Source organism: Vidua chalybeata, chromosome 10 (assembly GCF_026979565.1).
Source record: "Vidua chalybeata isolate OUT-0048 chromosome 10, bVidCha1 merged haplotype, whole genome shotgun sequence".
NCBI lineage: Eukaryota > Metazoa > Chordata > Aves > Passeriformes > Viduidae > Vidua > Vidua chalybeata.
Window position 1 is genome coordinate 10002428 of NC_071539.1, and position 19926 is coordinate 10022353.

Here is a 19926-nt window from a genome sequence, read left to right on the forward strand (position 1 = left end):
GATGAAGGGCAGGACAAAGCAGGAGCAAGCATTGGCTTCCTGGGGCACAGCCACCCACAGGCCCCTCCAGCCACCTTCTCAACAGCAGACACCTTCAAGGCCATGGCCAGGGGGAAACCTGGCATTTCATCCTTCGCCCATCATTCACCCATACATTTCAGGCTTTTCAGAGTCCATGCTGTGATGGAGAGGCAGGAAGTAGGACATGAAAGGAGGAGGTCTGGGGGCTTGCATACAGTTGTGCTTCTCCACCTCATTACCAGAGTCCTTACTGCAGCTGTGATAAGGCAGGACTCAGCTGAGCAGCACTGTGAAGTTCAGATTTGCTACTGCACATCACCTAAGTGATACTGGAGCTGCTACATAGCAGCCCTGACGGAACAGGGCAACAGCCTCCCTCCAGCTGCCCAAGCTCACCCATGGCCACAATGCCACAACAGCATCATGGCTTTGCAAGAAGTCACAAGAGAAGGTAAGTGTTCAAGCTTCAACATCTTTATTAAAGCAGACAGCAGGTAATCCAGAACCCCACAAGAGAAGCTGAGTGTTCAAGCTTCAAAAATACTTTATTCAAGCAAACAGCAGGTAAATCCAGAAACAGTTTAGCATGCCACAGCAGTCAGATGCCAGCACTGAGCAAGGCATCCCAACATCCCAGTAGTCACGGCTGTGCTGCCTAGCCAGGAGATAAGCTTTGTCTTTTGTCTCTCTCTGCCGGCTATAAAGCACAAGGTTAAGTTTGACATCAAGATGCATGCAAACACCACAGTGAGGACTCCCAGACAGCAGCTCTTAGATGCCATCCAAAGAAATGTCACTAGAAACTAGAATGTCAGAGAAAACACTAACACAGACAGGGCTGTAGGAAGTTAGAGAGTTAAGAGAAGTTAAGGAAGAGCAACAAGTTGCACAAGCCTGGGCATCAGGTTTCTAGAGACCGATGAAAATCCAGCCCTCCAAGCTGGTGAACACTGAGCTCAGTAACCAGGCTGGGGGCCAATCCCTGCCCTTTCCTTGCAGAGCTCCAGCTGAACAGTGTTCTTTCCCTCAAGGACTACTGCTGGGGCTCAGGTCACTTGCTCAGGTTAGGTTTAAATGCCAGATCAAACTGCAGAGTTTATGTTAAAACTAAGCTGAGGGTTAGGTTTAAATGCCAGATCAAACTGCAAAGTACAGGGCTGGCAACAGCCCCTGGGAACAGGCAGCACAGTTTAGCAGGTGTCACACATCAGCAGTGCTCAGCTTCAGGTCACACAGCAGAGCAGCACCATTAGAAAGCTGACACTGACTTTCCCTCCATCCAACACCCAAGGGGGAAAGACTGGAATTTCCAGCCAGAACTGGAGAGTGAGCAGCCCATGCACACACACCAGCACCCTCCCGGTGCCACAGCAGGCCAGCCTCTCAAAGTGTTACATGCACCCATCCAGAGCAGTGACCAGAACCCTCCAGACAGCTGTCAGCCCCAAGCCTACATTCACCTTTAATTCCTCAGGTCTTTGTAACTGATTTGAAGAGCACACCACAGAGCACACAGTCTAACTAGCCTAGTTTCCACTAAACACTCAAGCACCACTCTGGTGACTGAAGGCAGGAAGCCAATTCAAGACAGCACAGCTATTTGAAACAGTTCAGCCTATGGAGAAGGAACTGTCTAAGGATGTACATAACAGACTAAAGATTGTATCTGCATCACCACAGGAGAGTGAAAAAATAAGACTGCAGGAAATTAATCCATGTTAGATACTAACTATCAAGCTTCGCAGATGATATTGCGTGATAAGCATAGAACAATTATGGGAAACACTGTCCCCGATAATTACGTACACCCATAGTGCAACATATGGAGGTCACTGCCTCCGATATAACACTGTGGTAGGCAAAAACTACCTTGTTCTTTACACATTATGGGAGACACTGCCCCCGATAATGTCATTTAGGTTTCATGATACATAAGGTACTGGAAGTTTGCAGGAAGCTGCCATTTAAAAATCATGCCAATGGCTAATCTGATGTAGAGGGAGCTTCTGTGTGTTGCCACAGGTGGAACTAGGGCTGGCCTTAGTTCCATCTGTGGCAAAGCCCTCTGCTGGGACCAGGGCCAGGAAGGAAGCTGTGCTCCCTGTGAGAGCACATGCACCCAGAAAGGGGAGCAGGAAGAAGTCTGAAGCCCACAGAGGGGCACAGACCCTGCAAGGAAGACAAATTTCTAGTATTGGAATTTTCACCCAGGTTTTCATCATTTCAAGGATTACTTTGGAGCGCAACCTGGAGACTCACTACCAGGTTTGCGCCTTCAAGTTTCTTCCAGAGGGGTGTTTTCGCCACAGAAAGCTTAATTGCTAGTTTTCCAAAACTTTGAGGGTCTTGTTTTGATTATTTTAAATGCAAAGTTCCAGTATCATGTTTGATTGTAATAGCAGATGCTGCTTTATTCAAAAACGACAGTATAACTGTCATAATTATGGAAGGCACTGCTTCCGATAATTATCTTCTATAAAAAAACCACACCATTTATAGTGAACACTGTCACTGATAAATAAATAAAGAAATAAATATCTCAGTGCCAAACAAGAGCCAACCTGCAAAATGACATCAGTCAAACAGAGTTTGGCCAGCAAGAGACTCGATTTCACACAAGGCCCCTGAGCAGCAAGGTCTGAAGTGCCAGCCTAAAGACATTTCTCAGCGCTGCAGGACTTGCTGAGGTGCCAGCTGAGGATATCAAGGGGACATTGGATAATCTTTGGGTCATTTTCCCGGGGAATTGATACCTGCCTTGGCAGAAGCAAGCCTGCAAGATGTCACTGGGACCCTGCTATTGAGTAAAGATAGGCAGGCACTTGAGAGCTTGCTGATAATCCAGCACTTGTGGGCTATTACTACATTGTTTAATTTTTGAACTGCAGCTCTCTGCAGCTTCCTGCCAGAGAAGGGATCCTTGTTACAAATGTTCAGAGGATTCCATTCTGTTTTGTCACTAGGTTTAGGTGGTCAACAATTAAAAGCTTGAATAGATGAGGTACCTCCCCACTCAAGGTACCAGTTCAGGAAACACCTGAGCTCTTAGTTTTTAAGTACAATGGAGCAGCTGTATATGACCGGTTTGGACTGTGGTTAGGTGGGAGTCTGGTCAGAGGAGACTTCATGGTAATCTTAGTACTGCTTTAAAACTGTCTCCAAGGTGAGATTTAAATTTTATGCTCAACTTTGGTCAAAAACATTTTGTTGCCAGAATATCTACAGGAAAGTAATGACATGTTAAGGAGTGGGTTTCACTTATGTTTCAGGGGGTTTGGTTAGGTTTTACGATATATAAGGTACTGGAAATCTGCAAGAAGCTGCCATTTAAAAATCATGCCAATGCCTAATCTGAGGTACAGGGAGTTTGGGGAGTTTGTGTGTGTTGCTACAGGTGGAACTAGATCTACACAGCAAGACCCTTTGCTGGGATTGGGGCCAGGAAGGAAGCTATGCTCCCTGTGAGAGCACAGAGCTCTCCTGTACCTTAGATGGGTAATCCAGGTGTTTGCTGTGTCTAGATTTCGTTGTCTGTATTCCAGATATCGCCCACTAAAGCATTGGCAGCCCCTTTAATGGTCCAGGTCGCCAGGGCCAGCTGCTCTTTCAGCTCGTTCACATTCACGCTGGTCTTGTTGACTGCCAGCTGCTCCAGGTTCTCCAGCAGACTCTGCAGGGTGTGGCTGCCTCTGCCGAAGAAGATGTGGCGGAAGGGAGCATCTTTTGGTGAGAGGTATGGAGAGAGGAAGTCGTATTCCACCTGAGTAGAGGTGCAAACATAGGGTTATACTCTCACCTCCCAAGTTTTTCTTTCCTGATCTGCCCCAACACAAGCTGCCAACCCCTGATCCCCAGTCAGCCCTTTCCCACAGCAGCTCTGCAAGGGTCAGACCCTGTCTCGTGAGCAAGCCATTATGTTGACACTAAGCCAAATGGAAGAGACACCAGTCTGCACAGTGCCCGTGGCCCCTTAGGGAAAGACCCATCCCAGCCAGCATTCTCCTCCTTTGTGAAGGAAGAAAAACCAGTTGAAGATACCCACCTTCATCATCCTGTCATTCAGGGCTCTGCGGACAATCCTGTTTTCCCTGTCACTGTTTTCGATGTCTTTTCTCAGTGTATCTGCAGCTCGCTGGAAGTCTCCACGGGCAAAATACAGCCAGTTCAAGGTCAGCCCCAGTTCCTGCAAGGGAGGAGCTGTTAGCAAACCTGATTTTCTTCTTTTGCTGCTCTCTTACCAAAAGAAAGTGTTGTGTTTTTTTTTTTTTTCCTAGCAGTTTAGCCAAGTAGCAGAACAAGTTCCTGGCAGGCTCTTCTGAGGTCACTCCCTACCCACAGTTTCTTGTAGATTTTCAGCAAAGGTGCAAATGAGATGGAAAGCTGCACTATGCTGTGAATGATAATCAGAAGAGAAACTGTCCACATCCATTTCCCTCAAGAGCTCATGACATCCAGATCAGCTAAATCTGTCTGCCACAGCTACTCTGCCTGCACTGCTCTATAAGGAACATGGATTATGGTCACACTTCCCTACCCTTTTCTGTCTAAAGGGAAAAGGTGTCCATCCTGCTGTATCCACTGGCACAGGGCCTTATTAGCACATGGCCCCATAATCATCAGGGATTTGGTGAACTCAGTCCTTCTAACCTTCACATTGGCATTGAAGTGCCAAAGCTTCTCCTGGAATGACAGCAATTCGTCACTGTATCTGTCAAGGTCCAGGAAGAGCTCATGGTCATGGGTCAGTCTGAGAGCTATTTGTCCGGCAACTTCTGCAGCAGTACACATGAGAGGATACAACTTGTCAGTCTTCTCTTTCAGGTTAGCCAAAGTGTCCTCACTAGTGCCCAATAAGGCATACTCGTCACCTTCCTGCAAGAAAGAAGGTATTGAAGTTAGCCAAGAATGCTTTTCCACTTAGACTTTTCTCATCCCCCACCAAAGGTTACTTGTTACCTCCACCATATCCCATCTCCCTGTGCTGCTACGGAGCAAAGACTCAAGTGGCAAAACTCCAAAGCTCTGGGGAGGGAATGGAGCTCTTATCTCATCCCTGACAGCTTCCAGTTACTAGCAGGATGTTCTGCTTGTTATTTAGAGCCGAAGACATACAGATCTTTATCCCCTCAGAGTTCACTGCAGAAGTGCAGGTGGGCAGATCTCACCACCCGGTCTGCTATGTGCTTGCAGCACCCTCCAACCCTTCATGTCAGGTTTCACAAAACCCCTGAGTTACCAAGTTTGACACTAACAAACCCCAAGCATTCCTAAGAGAGGGAGCTGCTACCACTAAGGCTCCCAGCTGCACACCTGCAGTAAGAGGACAGGCTGCTGGGCTGATGTTACCCCCCAGCTCTAGCAGCAGACTGGAACAGTCTAAGGTAAGTACTTGCTCAGGGCAATGGTATTGGCCCTGTGCTTGCTGACCAGCAGGCTGTAGAATAGTCTTTCACTGTCCAGCAACAGCCTGACATCTTTCTATTGTTTTTAGCTCCTGATTCATTGACATCTGAGCCTCCAGAAAAGCAAGTGACCCCTCTCCCCAAAAACCTGCAAGTATTCAGTACTTTGGAACAGAGACTGTAGGCCAGCCTTGTCCCAGGAGCAGTCCTGACATCAAGTACTGCCACAGCCACCAGATCCAGAGGCTGCACCTCCTCCCTCTGAGAGGCTCTTGCAAGGACATTGAGCTTGGACAGCACCTTCTGTCCTGCCATCCTGGAGAGCAGATATCCTTACAGCACTCTGCATGGAACGAGCACACCAGGCAAGCACACATTACTTACATTGTAGAAACCAAAGGAAACCACTGGGATTCCTGAGTAGGCCAGAAAAGGGAACGCTGCATTATCCAGATCAAGGGGAACACTGCAGAAAATAAGCACTGAGTAGTTACCAACTGGTTTGGGCCCAGGAAAAAAGCTACAACCTCTACAATTGAAGCTCTGAACCAACAGAACTCTAGACAAGACTGAAGGAGTCCCAACCAAATCCCTGGTCCTACTTGTCCATTCCCTGCCACTGGACCTGGTACAAGGCTGTTCCTGTCCTGCAGGAAGGTGTCTGGGCTGCCTCAGCCAGCTTGGGGCAGCACAGTTAGTGCTGTACTGTTCACACTTGCCTGACCCCACGTCAGAAGGTAGAACCCACCCCAGACAGCAGTATGACACTCCAGCAGAATCCATATTGTTTGCTCCTTTATGGAGATCTGCTCTCCCAAAGAGATGGATGACAATACTTACACTTTCTTTATCCAGTCAGAGCCAACTCTGTCATACAGGTATCTCGAATCATTTGCGGGGTCCTTTACCTGCACAGAGATGACAGTCACTGCACTTGTTCTCACCTCTGCTTAGGCTTCCAGCTCCATCCTGGAGCTGCTGTGCAGATGCCAGAGTCAGGCGTGCTCCCCTGACCTTTCTCCACACTAGCACATCTGCCACTGAACTGTGGCATTTGCTGATTTTAGATTCTGTATGTGTGAACTGCAATTCCCAGAGCCCAGCTGATTTCGGACAGGGCCCCTTCAGAATCCCAGGTTTTTGTCCTAAGTGGGTCTTTCTCCTGTCAAGTGGGCAAAGTGACCCAGCACAGCCCTGTTTGCTTTCAGTTCCTTCCTTAAAACCAGTCATCATTTGCAAGATCAATGCCCTTTGACTCACCCTCTTCATAGTTGTCTCCAACAATGAGTACAGCAATGGGCTAGCAGAAATCTTAATATCTCTGGAGCCTACAAAAAATGAAAAGGTATTGGACATACTGGCACAATCAACCACTACTGCTAGAGCAACCCACCCTGATCTACAGCTACATTTGCCAAAGGACCTTCAACAGACACAGGACAGTCTACTGGGATTTAGCAGAGTTGACTCCTCATGGCTTAGGCTGTACCAGCCTCCCAGCTTCAATGACAGCAGGAGAATAAGTGGAGTCATGCTAGTCTTCAGCCAAACACCCACCAGCCACCTCTTGGCACAGCCCTCATTCCTAGAGTTAAGGGATGTCTGTTCAAGCTATTCTGGTCCCACCCAATTTCAAGAAGTACTTGAAAGAGTAGCAGGTTACCCAGGACTGCAGTATCCAAGTTGATATAAGTGAAGGCTTTGGCATGCAGCGTGGTGGAGTACCCCTAGAACAAAACAAGTATTTTAATAATGAGCGGTAGCAGTCCAACACCAGGATGTTTAATCCACAGGAACAACTGCACAGCCGTCCTGCAGAACTCTATTAAATAACCAATACCTCCAACCACTCGGTAGCACCCACAGCTCCGTACTCTCCCGCACTCCAGCTAGCAAAGATAATGCTGCGCCGTGGTTTGTAGTCATCTGTAAAGAGAGAGAGACTGAGAGGTCTGCCCCTTCCCCATGGAGATGCAGATTAGCACTGCGGGCCTGGGATGATGAATTGCCTGCTCCTCAGACAGCGCTGCTGCAGAGAAATGTGCACATTGCATGGACACTGTACCCTGCCCCCACATGCTGCAGAACTGCGCAGGAGAACAATGGTGTCTGCATTTCCACTCTGTTTTGTTTAGCTGCCTGAGCCCAAAATTAAACCTGGAGACAAGTGTGCTCACACTATCTGCCACCATGCAGCCCCCATTGCTCCAGCTGGTCAGACACTTCAGTTTTCCCACTTTGGGCCTGGCTGTCCAACAGACAGCTCAAGTTTAAGGTTTGCGTCCTGTGTTATCCAAGGACACACTGGTAATTGAGCCATACCAGATACACGCCTGCAGTCTCTTGGAAGTGAATGCTCATTGCAGACAAGTTGTACTGGAGAAGTAACAGTTTCTCAGGGAGCTTTGTCAGATTCCTTACACCTTCTAAAGGACTGCTTTGCAACTGGGCTCTCCAGTGTTAACACAAAGAGAGCTCAACCTGCATCACCTCCCACCCTTGTGCTTTTGTTCACAAATATTTACCATTTTTCACCATGTCTGAGATCACATGGGCAAGTTCCAACAAGATGGCAGTGCCAACTCCAGCCTTGGCTGCTCCTGGCCCCCAAGAATCTCTCTGGGCTCCGAGCACAACGTACCGATCTGTAAAGGAGACAAGATCAAGACCTGAGCTGCAAGCTTCAAATTGCAAATACCATTTATGAGAAGAGCAGCTTTCAGCTTCTGTACTGGGAAGAGAGTATGCAGTCTGATCCCTGAATCTGGCACACTGAGTGCTTTCATCAGCCTTTCCCTGACAACACAGTTCAGATTTCTCTTTGATGCTCAGGGGAGGGCCTTGGTTCTGCTGAGAAAAAACTGTCATCTCTCTGGGAGCAGCTGTCCCATTCCAAGGACCACAGAAGAGGAAGGGTTCCTCTCAAGACTGAGCCACAATGAAGCTTCTGTTACCTGGTTCTTCAAATCCCTTGATAACACCAAAGATGTTCAGAATCTTCCTATCCACCATAACGTTGTTCACAGTCAGTTTCACTGTCATCTTGCTGCTGCTGCTCACTGTCACCTTACATCCCATGATATCAGCTGTCCACTCCTCAAGGCATTTTTCTCCATCCATTTTTCTGATAGAAAAAGGAAGATCCTTTGAACTCATTATCCAGCTGTAACCTCTTTAAGCTACTGTGTAAAAAATGCACACCTGCAACTACAGGTGCAACCTTGTTCAGGGCCTGCCTCAGAGAGAGTTTGCAGTTCTGTCCCACTAATTATGCAGGGAGGGGTAGAATGCAGAGGCCAAGAAGAATCCAACACTAGATTAAGTTCAATCTTTAAGACATGAGACGTGGACACAAGTGACTCCTCTCCAGCCAATTCCAGAACATGGTCCAGTCCACACACAGCAGAGAGCTCTGTCTCACAGCACCTCACACCATCCTCACTCCTGGCCAGAGACCACAGTACCTCAGCCTGCAAGACAGCAGAAACACTTACCCAAACAGTTTGGCTGCTGCTCCTCTAGAGATAGTTTGAACAGGAATTTGAGGTAGTCCAGAAGATACCACTGGTGGGAACTGGGTGTGGTTGAAAGAAGGGAAGCCTGGGGTAAAAGGGTCTCCAGTTCCAAGGTGGGCCTGTGAAGAGCAAGAAGAGTCCTCAAGTCTCACTAGAGTCCAGCAGTTTTCATCTACACAAAGGCACTGCTGGACTGCCCCAGGCTGCAGCCCCCAGCCAGAAAGGTTCTCAAGAACCAACAGGGGAACCAGTTACATACTCACATGTCCAAAGGGGGCATATGAATCTGCCTTCTTGTTTTTTGAGGGGCCCAGGTACATCAGGGCACCAACTGCTCCTTCTTTTCTGGCATTTGCAACCTACAGCAAAGAGGAACATTAAGGGCACATCTGCACTGCAAGCAAGGGCAGTCCAGGCAAGAACACGGAGCAATGGTGTGAAGGGTTGTGCCTCTCAGTGCCCAACTCAGCATCAGATTTTAACAGCTACCTGACAGATCCACAAGGCAGCTGAATCCTAGCAGCTCAGCCCTACTTCAGGCAAACTGTGTCTACCATCCTTTGGAACAGTTAGGACACACCACAGTGTCTCAGTCTATGATTCTTTCAGCTCATACTTGCTCCTTGGAGCAGCTTAAAATTTATTATTATTTAATTTTGATTACGCTCTATCACTTTCCCCAAGATCAGGTTAGTCTCAAGACAAGCAGCCACTGGAAGCTCATCTTCAAACGGAAAATGGTGGCAGAGTGGACTAGCCAGCATTTTAACACACCTACAACCCAGCACTGGTACGAACACTCCTTTATAGCTAGACACCAGTTTGGAAAGTGGGAATGGGATTGGAGAACCAGTGACCAAATTTTTTGGAAGCACTTTCTGGCCCTGCCTGTCTCAGATGCCTGCAGAGAAGGCCAAGTCCAACTGCAAAGGGTCGTGTGCCCCAGCCCTCCCAGGAGCACCCATCTGAGGGGCAGCTCTGGGTCAGATATGGAACAGGCTTGCATACAGAAACACTTGGATCCTTTACCCTGCTTAACTATTTGGTTCTGTTCTCTACAGAGGGAACACTACAGCAAAGGCTCAAGTGACACATTGCAGCCAACCTTTGAAAGTATCTGGCTACAGCAGCAAGAGGTGACCTGGAGGAAAGGCTGTTGTGCTTCTAGCAGCCTTATGGCTGTATCTAGTGATATTACCCAGCTGTGCTCCCAGGCTGCCTCCCAGCCCCACCACTCCAGAGGCCTGCTTGTTCCAGCAAACTGCCCGAGGCCAAGAAGAATTGCACCATGAACAGTAACAAGCTCTGCTCAGTCTCAGTGTCCAGACCTGCACGTGGAGCTTTAGTGCAAACAAGCAAGACCAGGCCTGCAGAACAATCCTACATACATGAGTTCTACAGACCTAAAAAAGATATACCTCTGCACCTCAATGAGTAGGAAGCATAGCTTCCTGTTGCCAAGTCTAGCCAGGCTTTGGGGCAGACACTGCTTACCTTCTCAGCAAGTGTTATTTTTCCAGCTCTGAAGATGATTATAGCTCCATTCATTGAAACATGCATATTTCGTATCTTCTGAAAATCTTCTTTCCGTCCATAGTTCACATAGATGGGTTTGCCCTGCAATAGAAACACTGGTTATGAATGCAGCAGTCTTAAGTCAGTAAGATAGCTGAAAGAACCTACAGAGTCACTGTAACAGTGACTCCTGTTAACAGTACGGAGCTTAAACTCAGCAAGGTAAACTGATCCAGTGCAAGACACCTGCTGGAGCAGCACTTCTGCCAAGGTTCCTGTCTGGATTCCAGCAGGGAAGTTTAAAGTTACTCCTGCATCTTGCTGCAGTAAGAATACCATGAGGGCCCATTATTCTCTCTCCCCACTCTGACCACCCCACCCAGCTCTCTTAAATGAGGAGGGCTTTATACACTCCCTATCTTAAAGGGATTTATTTTTTAAGTGTACAGACACATTCCCAGGATTCTTCTGGCATCACTTACAGTAACTGTGCCGCTCTTGCTGTATGCCACATATGCATCAGGACTCTCCAGCACTTCTTGACCATTTTCTATAATGAACACTTGGTTCTCGCTACTGTTAAACGTAGAGAGACAGTGTTATACTTTTCACACAATAATTTAATTAGCTCAGTATTGTGACTGTATTCAGTCTGTGCTCTAACAATTCTGATCATGTCAATGGAGCCTGAAACAGGCAAACTCATCCCAGTACTTCCATGCAAAAATCTCTGGAGCTGATCAGAGACATTAATGAAGGCTGATTTCTAAGAGAAGTAGCAGAAAGAATATCTGCTTCCCAGTCTCTCAGTTACCTCCTAGAAGAAGCTAGGCAAACTCATTTCTCCTGACAAAAAAGGGCAAGACATGAGGGAGTGAGCTGTCAGTCAACACAACACCTGTTGACACTGTCCTGAGCTACTGGAGGAGCCACTGCCAGGTGCACAGCCCTGTCTGGGTGACAAGACAGAGCCACCTGTGCCAGCAGTTTTAGACACAGGGAATCTGCCTTTCAGCTGAGTTTTCACTGAAGTTTCTTTTCTCTCCACTTCCTAAGCATACTTTGAGGAAACAGCTGTCCCAGGAAACATCCACAGTGCTGCTTCCAGACCCTCTGGATTTAGAAAGCCTGAGAAGAGGCAGGAGCAGTTATTGCTTAGCTAGATTGAAGTTTGTTTGCAGAGTGGTAACTGGCTCACAATTTTCACATTATTTTAAACAGATATCACATGTTTGCTCAAGACTACAGGTATCCATGCTATAAGGACGAGATGTGCATCTCTTCTTTAACGTACCTGCCTTTATCCTGCAGCCTAACGTAGTGCTCATCGTTCCACACGTCATCCAAGCGGAAGCTGGTGAACTGCTCATGAATGTAGCTGGCAGTGCTCTCATCTTCAACTTTGCCAGCTTCAAAAGAATTCTTACCTTCTCTTTGCCTGGAGGTGACAGATATACATGTAGCTTAGGCTACAGCACCAGCCTGTACTGCAGCCTGCAAAGCCATTTAAGCCTGAGTTTAAAACACGACACCTTACATAAGCCCTTATTCTCCAAGTGAGCCCAAGTTCACAGCTCACAGGCTGTGCCTCTCTCAAAGCTCTAGATAAACTTTCTGGAACTGTTACCTCAGGTTGGCCTCAAGGCGTGTAGCTGACAGTTTAGATGACAACATTTTTCTGAATTCAGGCCAGTATAAGATATGTGGTCCAGGAGCCTCTTCTTCCTCCATTCCATCGTCTGAGAAGTAGGATGCAGTAGGAGTCATCTCGCAGTTGCCACTTCCATCCAGACACCTGTTAACCCTCTGCATTCGTCCACGATAACTCAAGTAGCCAATCAGAAACCCTGTGGACAGAACAGGTATTTCTTTGTGCTGCAGAAAGATGACTGAACCCCACCACACAGCTTCAGAGTTGAGATACATTGCTACTCTCACCATTTTTGATGAGCTGGGTTACCCAAGGACAGACAAATACGCAGCCTGACATTTTGCCTGAGCTGGCATGTTTTAAGGGGCACTGTAAATCTGATCTTGCACTTGGCAGAGTCCCTCCAGCACCACTTGACAAGGAAAATGCTCACTTTAAGCCAATGGCATTGTTAAAACCTTAAGAGACAAGTTCCAAAGGCTTTACTCATCTGTTGACCCATATCTCTGCAGAAGTGTTAGGAGTTAATGGAGGGAAAACCAAAACTTTGACATGGACCAGTCTTCCCTTCAGCTAAGTCACAGTTCTCCACAATCAAACTCCACAATTCTTTGTGCCAGTGCTGCACCATAAGCCTGATCTAGACATACTTAGCAACAAGAGGCTGTGGCCTAGATCCCAGTTGTTGAATTATCTCCCAAAACAATACAGATTCAAATTTAACAACCTCAAATTACATTCAATACCAGAGTCCACTTCATGCAGTTGCCTCCCACCATTCCTTACCGATCAAAAGGAGGAGGACAGCTGCCATGATTATGAAGCAGAGGTTCTTGCCATTCCTCCGTGGAGGAGGCATGCTGGCATGCAGGTGGTCTGGTCTCCCAATTTCCCCTCCTTCCTCCTCATCAGCAGCCAGGTTCATCTCCACGTGGCTGTTGTCTCCATCCGTTTGCCGGGCAATGCTGAAGCGTGTGTATGATGTTGGCTCACCACTAAACTGTGTGGAAAGGCAGTCAGGAGATGAAGAGTTGGCTACACCAGCCTGCAGTCCTTGCAGTCAGCTGCACCTGTGCTCCAACCCAAACACTGCTGGTCCATCTGCAGCTGCTCCAGTGCAGCGAGCATTTGGGCTGTCAGTAAGCCAAGATGGATGCTTTAAATACAGTTAAGACTCAGACCCACTCAGGGTCTCCAGAGTCCATTTAGATTCCATTTACCCTGCACAAGTTTGGAGCCACACTGATCAGAGTCTAGCCTGGAGTCTTACAGATACGAAGCAGCCAATGGCATTGGCATTTCCCACGTGACCCCCATGGCTGAGGCTGATTCAAGCAGAAACTCCTGGTTTTAATCATCAGAGCACAGATCAGACTTGAATGTGTACAATATACACTTTGATGAACACACAGGAAACAGAAAGCAACCGTCCATGGGCCTTTGAGCCACATCCACTTTGATGTAAATACTCTCATCCAGCACCTGGATAATTTTGTAATAAACTGCCCTATGGCTACCCTTAAATTACACTATTACACATATGGTAGTATTACAAAGCAGCTAGGCTGAAGAGATACGACCTTTGGGCATTATGCTACCTCAGCTAACATAAAAGCTGAGGCCACACCTCTTGCACCCACCAACAACTGGCACTGTTTGACAGGTTTTTACCAGTGCCCAAGCAGAGCTTCCAGTCTGGAGCCCACTTTTCTAAAACAGGTGCAAGGCACAGCCCAGCCCCCCACAGAACATCAGCCCATGCATAAGGCAGCTGCTCAGATTAACTCAATTCCAAGCATAGCCAGGCACTTCTAATGGAAGCACTCCGCTTCCATTAGAGATGCTGAAATTGCCTGCAGCCATGTTTGTGCTGGGGAGTAGAGTGAGACTTCGGCAAAAAGGCCAAAGGAATAGCTTTAGGAGCAGCACTCTCCTCTGTACAGGAGAAGCAGTTGGTAACAAGCACCCAAGCCCTGTTACAACATCAGCAGCTCATCCTCAAACTATATGTCAGAGTTGGAAGTGAAGACACCAGATACTGGCTTGCTTGGGCAAAAGAAACCAATGTCATTTCAGACCTGCAGTCCCAGTCTGACCCACAATGAAGTGGCTGCCTGCTAATATTTCAGAAAGGGCAAATGCAGTCTCCCTGCTCAGCTGCTCCACAGCTTGGCTTCCCTCACACCTGAGGCATGTCCTCACACAGAGGACATGCCCCAACCCTCCTATCCTCCATTCTTGTTCAGAGACCAAACCACCACACTCTAAGTTCTAGCCTTGGGTCATTTCACAATCCAAGCTCTCTAGGACCAGCAGGCTTGGCCAAACAAGTTCCTGCACATTTCTTTCAAACACAGGTTGCTTTCCAAAGCTGGACTTTTGAATTCCCACCCCCCAAGTAACAATAGAACACATGTTGACTGTCCCAGCAGGCATTTGAACGGCTTCCTCAGCAGCACTTCCTTCTGCAACTTTGTTCAAGGCCCACCCCTCCCCCTTTCTTAACAGCCCTCAGAGACCCAAAATACGATAGCAGCTAACGATAAACCCACCAGCACTGAACTGCTTGAGCCACTTCCTTATCATGGCAGCTACTTGCAGTGACATTTGGCTCACCACTCACACAGCAGCACCTAACGCTGCTTTGGATTATCTTCTCCAATATGCATAACTAGTGATATTTTTTTTTAATAAATATACCTCACTACTCATCAAATAATTTTCATACAATTCCATCAACACAGCCACCTGTTGCACAGGATAGCTATACTCAATTGTACAACTCATGTATGTTCAAATAGATAATGAACTACATGGAAAAATATAAAAATAATGTTCTACAATCTCATACACAGATGTTGTTGAACCTTTCTTCTGCATTATCGTCAGCCCACCAAGAGACAAACAGCATTGGGGTACCATGTCTTACCAAGTTAGAGATTGCTGCTCTGGCATGATCCATTGCCTTCTGGACAAATGCAAACCAACTTCACCAAAGCCCTAGAAGTTCAGAATACAATAAGGTTAGGCTGTTCCCCTGCCACTACATTACACACCCGAGGTCAGTTACTGCCACTAGTGCACTGCTTGCCCATGGATTTTCTGTGCATACTTCCACATAAGTCACTACATTAGTGAACCTGCATGAACCTTGAATGCAACCTAAAAGGTCCCATGGCAATTATAAGCTCCAATCAACTCTTCCTGTTGAACTTCGGGCATACTGACAGGCATATAAACAAGGAATACAGTCTTCAATGGCTAAGTTCAGCCAAGGGTCTTATTAATGGTGGGGACATCTCCATTTAGGGAGTGCTGGCAAGAAATGACATTTACTCAACTGCCACCATGGCCTCTAGATATCTAAGGTTCCTGGGCTCTGTCTCAATGACAGAAGGAGTCCAGCTGGAAGAGAGAAGTTGCACAAGGCCATAAGGCAAAGCAGCACAAACTCCAACCCCGACAAACACTTCTAATACGAACATCCCTCCTAGATAGCTATGTTCTCTACAACTTTGTGAAGGCAATTTCTTGAAAAATCTCTGAAAATTGCTAAGAGCATCTTTCCAAAATAATTTCAGCAACTTTTAAAATTCTAAGTCCTCTGTAAACAGCAAACATATCAGAAATGTAAATTGAAACTGATTTACTTCTCCATTTCTTCCTGAAAAAGGTTTGCAATTTAGTGTGTGACCAATGGTCACTCACCGCAGCACCGGTGCTGAGGTTGGGAGCAAGCAACCTGAGTATGCCCTCAAGCAATGCTGCTAATAGGTGGCTCTGGTCTTCAGGTGCACGTGGATTAGCTCTACACCTGGAAGCTCTGCAAGGTTTTATTTGTAGATCAAAGGTTAACAGTAGCCATTGCTTATTTCACCTTTTATTTAGGGCAAGAACACATGGAGGTGAAACCCCGACAGATTTGAGAAGCCTTTCCCAAGCGACAGCCTGAGGCCGCAGGCCCCCACCAGGGCACGAGTGAACTGAGCATGTGGCGGGTCTGCTAAAAGGAAACCCGGGAAGACGCAGGGAAGCACAAAGGGCCTGCGGGCATCGCAGGGACGCTGGCCGGGTGCGCGATGCCTCCCCGAGTCCCTCCAGCCAAGCCCCGATCCTTCAGAAATACGGCAAAGAGAAGAAAAAGAGAGAAAAGCGAGCACGCCTGAGCAGCCGCCCCGCGGGGGCTGGGTGGCTCCGGTATCGCCAGCAGGGCCCAGCTGCGGAGCGCCAGATAAGCGGCGCGGGCGATAGGCGGCCGGCCGCGGGCACGTCCGCCCCGCGCCGCCTCACGGAGCCCACCAAGGTCGCGGGCACTGCCGCATGCGGCGCGGCCCCGTGCGCCGCCAGGGCCCCTGCGCCGCCGCCGCGGCTCCCGCGCCGCCTCCCTCCGTCCTCGCCTCCTGCTGTCACCGCCTCCCTCCGTCCTCGCCTCCCTTCCCGCTCCCCGGCCTTACCGCTCCCGCGGCCCCGCGCCCGCTCACCCGCAGCAGCTCCACGGCCGCGCCGGGCTCCGCTGCGGCGCCCGTAGCGTTAGTGCGGGTCGGGGCCGGGCCACAGCCCGGACCGCCCCATCAAAAGGCGGAGCTCCGCCCCCGTGCGGCCCGCTGGGCTGAGCACGTTCCTGCTGCTGCAGCTGCTCACGCTGCTGCGGGTCCGTGTCCCGCCGCCCGCACAGCCCACCCAAGGGCTCGAGTGTGTGCCTGTTGTGTGCCCTACCTGGCCTTGCTGCGCAGAGGGAATGTAAGGAAGCACAGAATCATAGAGGGGACCTAGGGGGCAGAAAGCTTGTAGTTTGGCGGAACACATGATTGCAAAGAGGATTACGTTTGGTGAAAAGCAATACATTCCTGCGCTGATAAAAGGGGGATTAACTAGACCTGAAATTCGGCGTGGACGTCTGGAGACAAGTCTGTAAAGCGTCTCAGGCAAGACATGCTGCCAGCTCTGTTTACCAGAAGAGATCTGAGCCAGGCTCCAGTGCCCAGGCTCTCTCCTCTCTAGATTCATCCCTCACCAGCTGTGGTGATGCCAGTCATGGGAGGGAAAACCATTGTGACTTGGCGTGTGACTGACCCGTGGGACGTGATGCTGGCTGGTGGAAGCCCAAGGGTGTAAGAGGGTTCAGAAAGAGTTTAGCTCAGTCCTGCAGGCTGGATGCTCCGATCGTTTCTCACCACAACAGCCTGGATGCAGCCTGCTACTCAGAAATTATAACCCGGGGAAAGCAGTCACAGCTCTGCCCTGTTTTTTATGTTCCTCCTGGGCTCCCCCCACCAAGCCCTCAGCTTCCTTTACCTGTGCACACCGTGCCAGGCGCAGGGCAGCGATTCCACACCGAGGTCCCGCCAAAGGAGGGACACTTGGAGGAGAGCTCAGGTTCTGGACGTTCCCTGGAGCAATGTCGCAATGCAAGCAAGGAAGGCGGCAATTGGATTTATTCTCCCCGCGGACTCGCTGAGACTCCCTTCCGGCTGCAGCAGGGGAGGTGCCAGGCTACGCCAGCCCCGACCCACCCTGGCAGAGACTTGCTGCAGGTGTCCCAATCGCAACATGTGTGTGCTGAGCAGTCAGTTCCCCATTTCTACACGTGTCAAGTAAAAGAGAAGAAAGCTGATATTCTAGAAACTTTTTGGACCTCCGCTGGTTTTGATGGTAAAATACCTTAAAATGAGGGTTCTTCAAAGGCAATGTTGTATACCCGTGAGCAGTGGAACACCCTTCACCTTGCAAATGACTGGGAGTTGGCTGGCTATCAGTGCTTGGTGGCCGGTGTCACCTGTGTCATGGACACCTGCTGTTCACACAGCGGTGCCTGTACTGCTGACAACGCCGAGCCAAGATGCTCAGGCTGCCCAGCACAACCAAAAATCTTTGCGAGGAACAGAGAGCAAAAACTGGGAAATAGATGAAGAGGAAAGAGGATGTAGGATTGGTTACTGCTGACTTCTGATCTGTCTTCCCAGCACCAGGGTGTTCCTCCTCATTGTGGTTTGGCAAGCCAAACTATTTGGCTATTTTCAGGAGATGTCCGTGTGTCCTCTGACTTGACTCAAATGACTCCACATGCTTTTGTACAATATCTCATGATGTGCCAGTGTCCTTCCTCTGGGATGCTGAGAACATGAGATCAAAATATGGTTTCACTTCAGTTTTGCAGCAGGATTTGGTGATCTTTGTTGGTCCCTTCCAACTCAGAATATTCTGTGAAAAGCTGGTTTTCCAACAGCTTATCTTGTGAGGTGACCTGAACACTTCTATGGCAAGAAATACTGCAAATAACATGGCTCTTCAGCCTGGAAGGGATTGAAAAGCCGAGAACCAAGTGCTGGAGTGTGGTGCTAGATTGGATCTGCTGTTGGGCTGAAGCCAAGGGTTGTGGGACATGCAGTGGTCTGTGGAGTGGGAGGTGGCTATAGGGCTCCCATTGGCTGTGCACTCCGTGGAACAGGGGTTATATGGCACTCCAGGCACCCCAGGGTGCAGGGCCAGAGAGGCAACAGGCATCTGGGGACAAAATAAAGATTTTGATCTTCTTCTCTGAATGGCAACTGCTTCCTCTGGATCCCAGCCATTCATATATCCCGCTCTATGCCTGCCCAGAGGGCCGGAGAGATGAGGCGATGATCAAAGAGCTTTAGCGATGCTTGCCGCCTGGCAGTTCTGTTGACAAGCTGCTGGCCCTCCCCAGGGGCAGCTGAGGGGGAGAGCAGCAGTGCCAGGACATCCTTGGCGTGCAGGGCACTGATAGCGCTGCTGCCAACAGCCCGAGTGCGCCGGCTGCAGCCGAGGCCGGTGCAGCTCTGTGGGGCTGTTGCAGCTCTGTGGGGCTGTTGCTGACCTGAAGACTTCACCCCTGCGGGGTCGGCGCGGCCGAGCTCCCGCTATCTCGGCAGCTGCACCTCGGACGGTGCCGTGTGCCCGTGCTCTGATAGCAGCTCTGCCCCGTGAGCCCGCCTGCTTTTATCTGCGGGTCAGGGCGGCTGCGGCTGCGGCAGGGGGGCTGCGGGGCTGGGGCCCTCCGGCAAGTGTACAAACACAAAAGCTCAGGATGTGAACACAATAGCCAAGGGCAGGCCTTTGAAAAGCAGGGGGACGCAGCGTGGCCGCCCTGGGGCACATCAAAGGTCCCTCTCACTCTGCACTGCCGAAAAAGCCCGTGCGTTCGATGGCTATCCATGGACTGGCCGCGGCACAGGGGGCCAAGGGTTTGAGTGAGGGGAAGTGGAAAGGGAAAATAAATCAGCGGGGAGAGAACACAGGAGCTGGGACACAGTCTTGTGGGTCTCTTCCTTGGAAACGTGGGCCTGTCATGTGTTCCCTTGGTCCGCTTTGTTCTGGCTCTTGCTGATCTGTATCTGGAGTGTAGCGCACAGCCTCTCTTTCTCCTTTTTCAGTGCACCTCCAGGCAGGTCACTTTTGCAAAGTGCTTAATGTGCAATTTTGTAAGCACTTCTCTTAAATCAACATTTGCCACAGCTGTGGGCTGATGGTGTTTTTTTCCCTTCCAGACTTGGTGGTTAGAATCCTAGAAAACCAGACGTGCATCCACAATGTTTTGCTGAAGAAGACCAGCAGGAAAGTTACTGTTACTTAACAGCCTTGGAAAAGCTCTGTGCAATGCCTTGGACAGAGCCATGAGAAGATATGGTGGGAGCGATCTGCTTGGTATAGTGGACATGTGCCTGCCCGGCAGGGTCCTGCAGTACCTCTCTAGCAGGATCTGGTCTTGAAAGAGTCTCTGGCTGCTCACTCCTCTGCTCCCAAAAGGGCCTGGCAAGCCCGGAAAAGTTTTGACTCCGATTTGCTCTGCAGCGTGTGCACA

The 19926-nt window shown here is 49.3% G+C and overlaps 1 protein-coding gene across 4 annotated transcripts; it reads right to left on the reverse strand.

Moving 5' to 3' along the window:
• Positions 1 to 479: 479 nt before the first annotated feature.
• Positions 480 to 17694, reverse strand: TFRC (transferrin receptor). 4 transcript variants are annotated; one of them, XM_053951769.1, is made up of 19 exons: positions 17400 to 17694; positions 15034 to 15104; positions 12891 to 13104; positions 12081 to 12300; positions 11748 to 11891; positions 10936 to 11029; positions 10433 to 10555; positions 9202 to 9297; positions 8918 to 9057; positions 8378 to 8547; positions 7949 to 8068; positions 7264 to 7349; positions 7087 to 7150; positions 6684 to 6751; positions 6264 to 6331; positions 5808 to 5889; positions 4669 to 4893; positions 4064 to 4204; positions 480 to 3781 (listed from the first exon to the last, which is right to left on the reverse strand). In XM_053951769.1, exons 2-19 carry the CDS (start codon positions 15064 to 15066, stop codon positions 3539 to 3541), a joined length of 2331 nt encoding a protein of 776 aa, XP_053807744.1. In that variant the 5' UTR covers positions 15067 to 15104; positions 17400 to 17694; the 3' UTR covers positions 480 to 3538. The 4 variants fall into 4 exon arrangements, with proteins under 4 accessions (XP_053807744.1, XP_053807743.1, XP_053807746.1 ...); XM_053951768.1 differs by lacking the exon at positions 17400 to 17694 and adding an exon at positions 16586 to 16660; XM_053951771.1 differs by lacking the exon at positions 17400 to 17694 and adding an exon at positions 15982 to 16171.
• Between the last annotated feature and the right edge of the window lie 2232 nt (positions 17695 to 19926).

Bases quoted from the DNA above. Each gene is read 5' to 3' on its own strand.
- TFRC (XM_053951769.1), bottom strand. From the start codon at position 15,066: ATGGATCATGCCAGAGCAGCAATCTCTAACTTG. The intron at 11,892-12,080 runs GTAACAGTTCCA...TGTCACCTCCAG, and splicing joins CGCCTTGAGGCCAACCTGAG to GCAAAGAGAAGGTAAGAATT. The intron at 6,752-7,086 runs GTAACCTGCTAC...CATTTTTTGTAG, and splicing joins CTTGGATACTGCAGTCCTGG to GCTCCAGAGATATTAAGATT.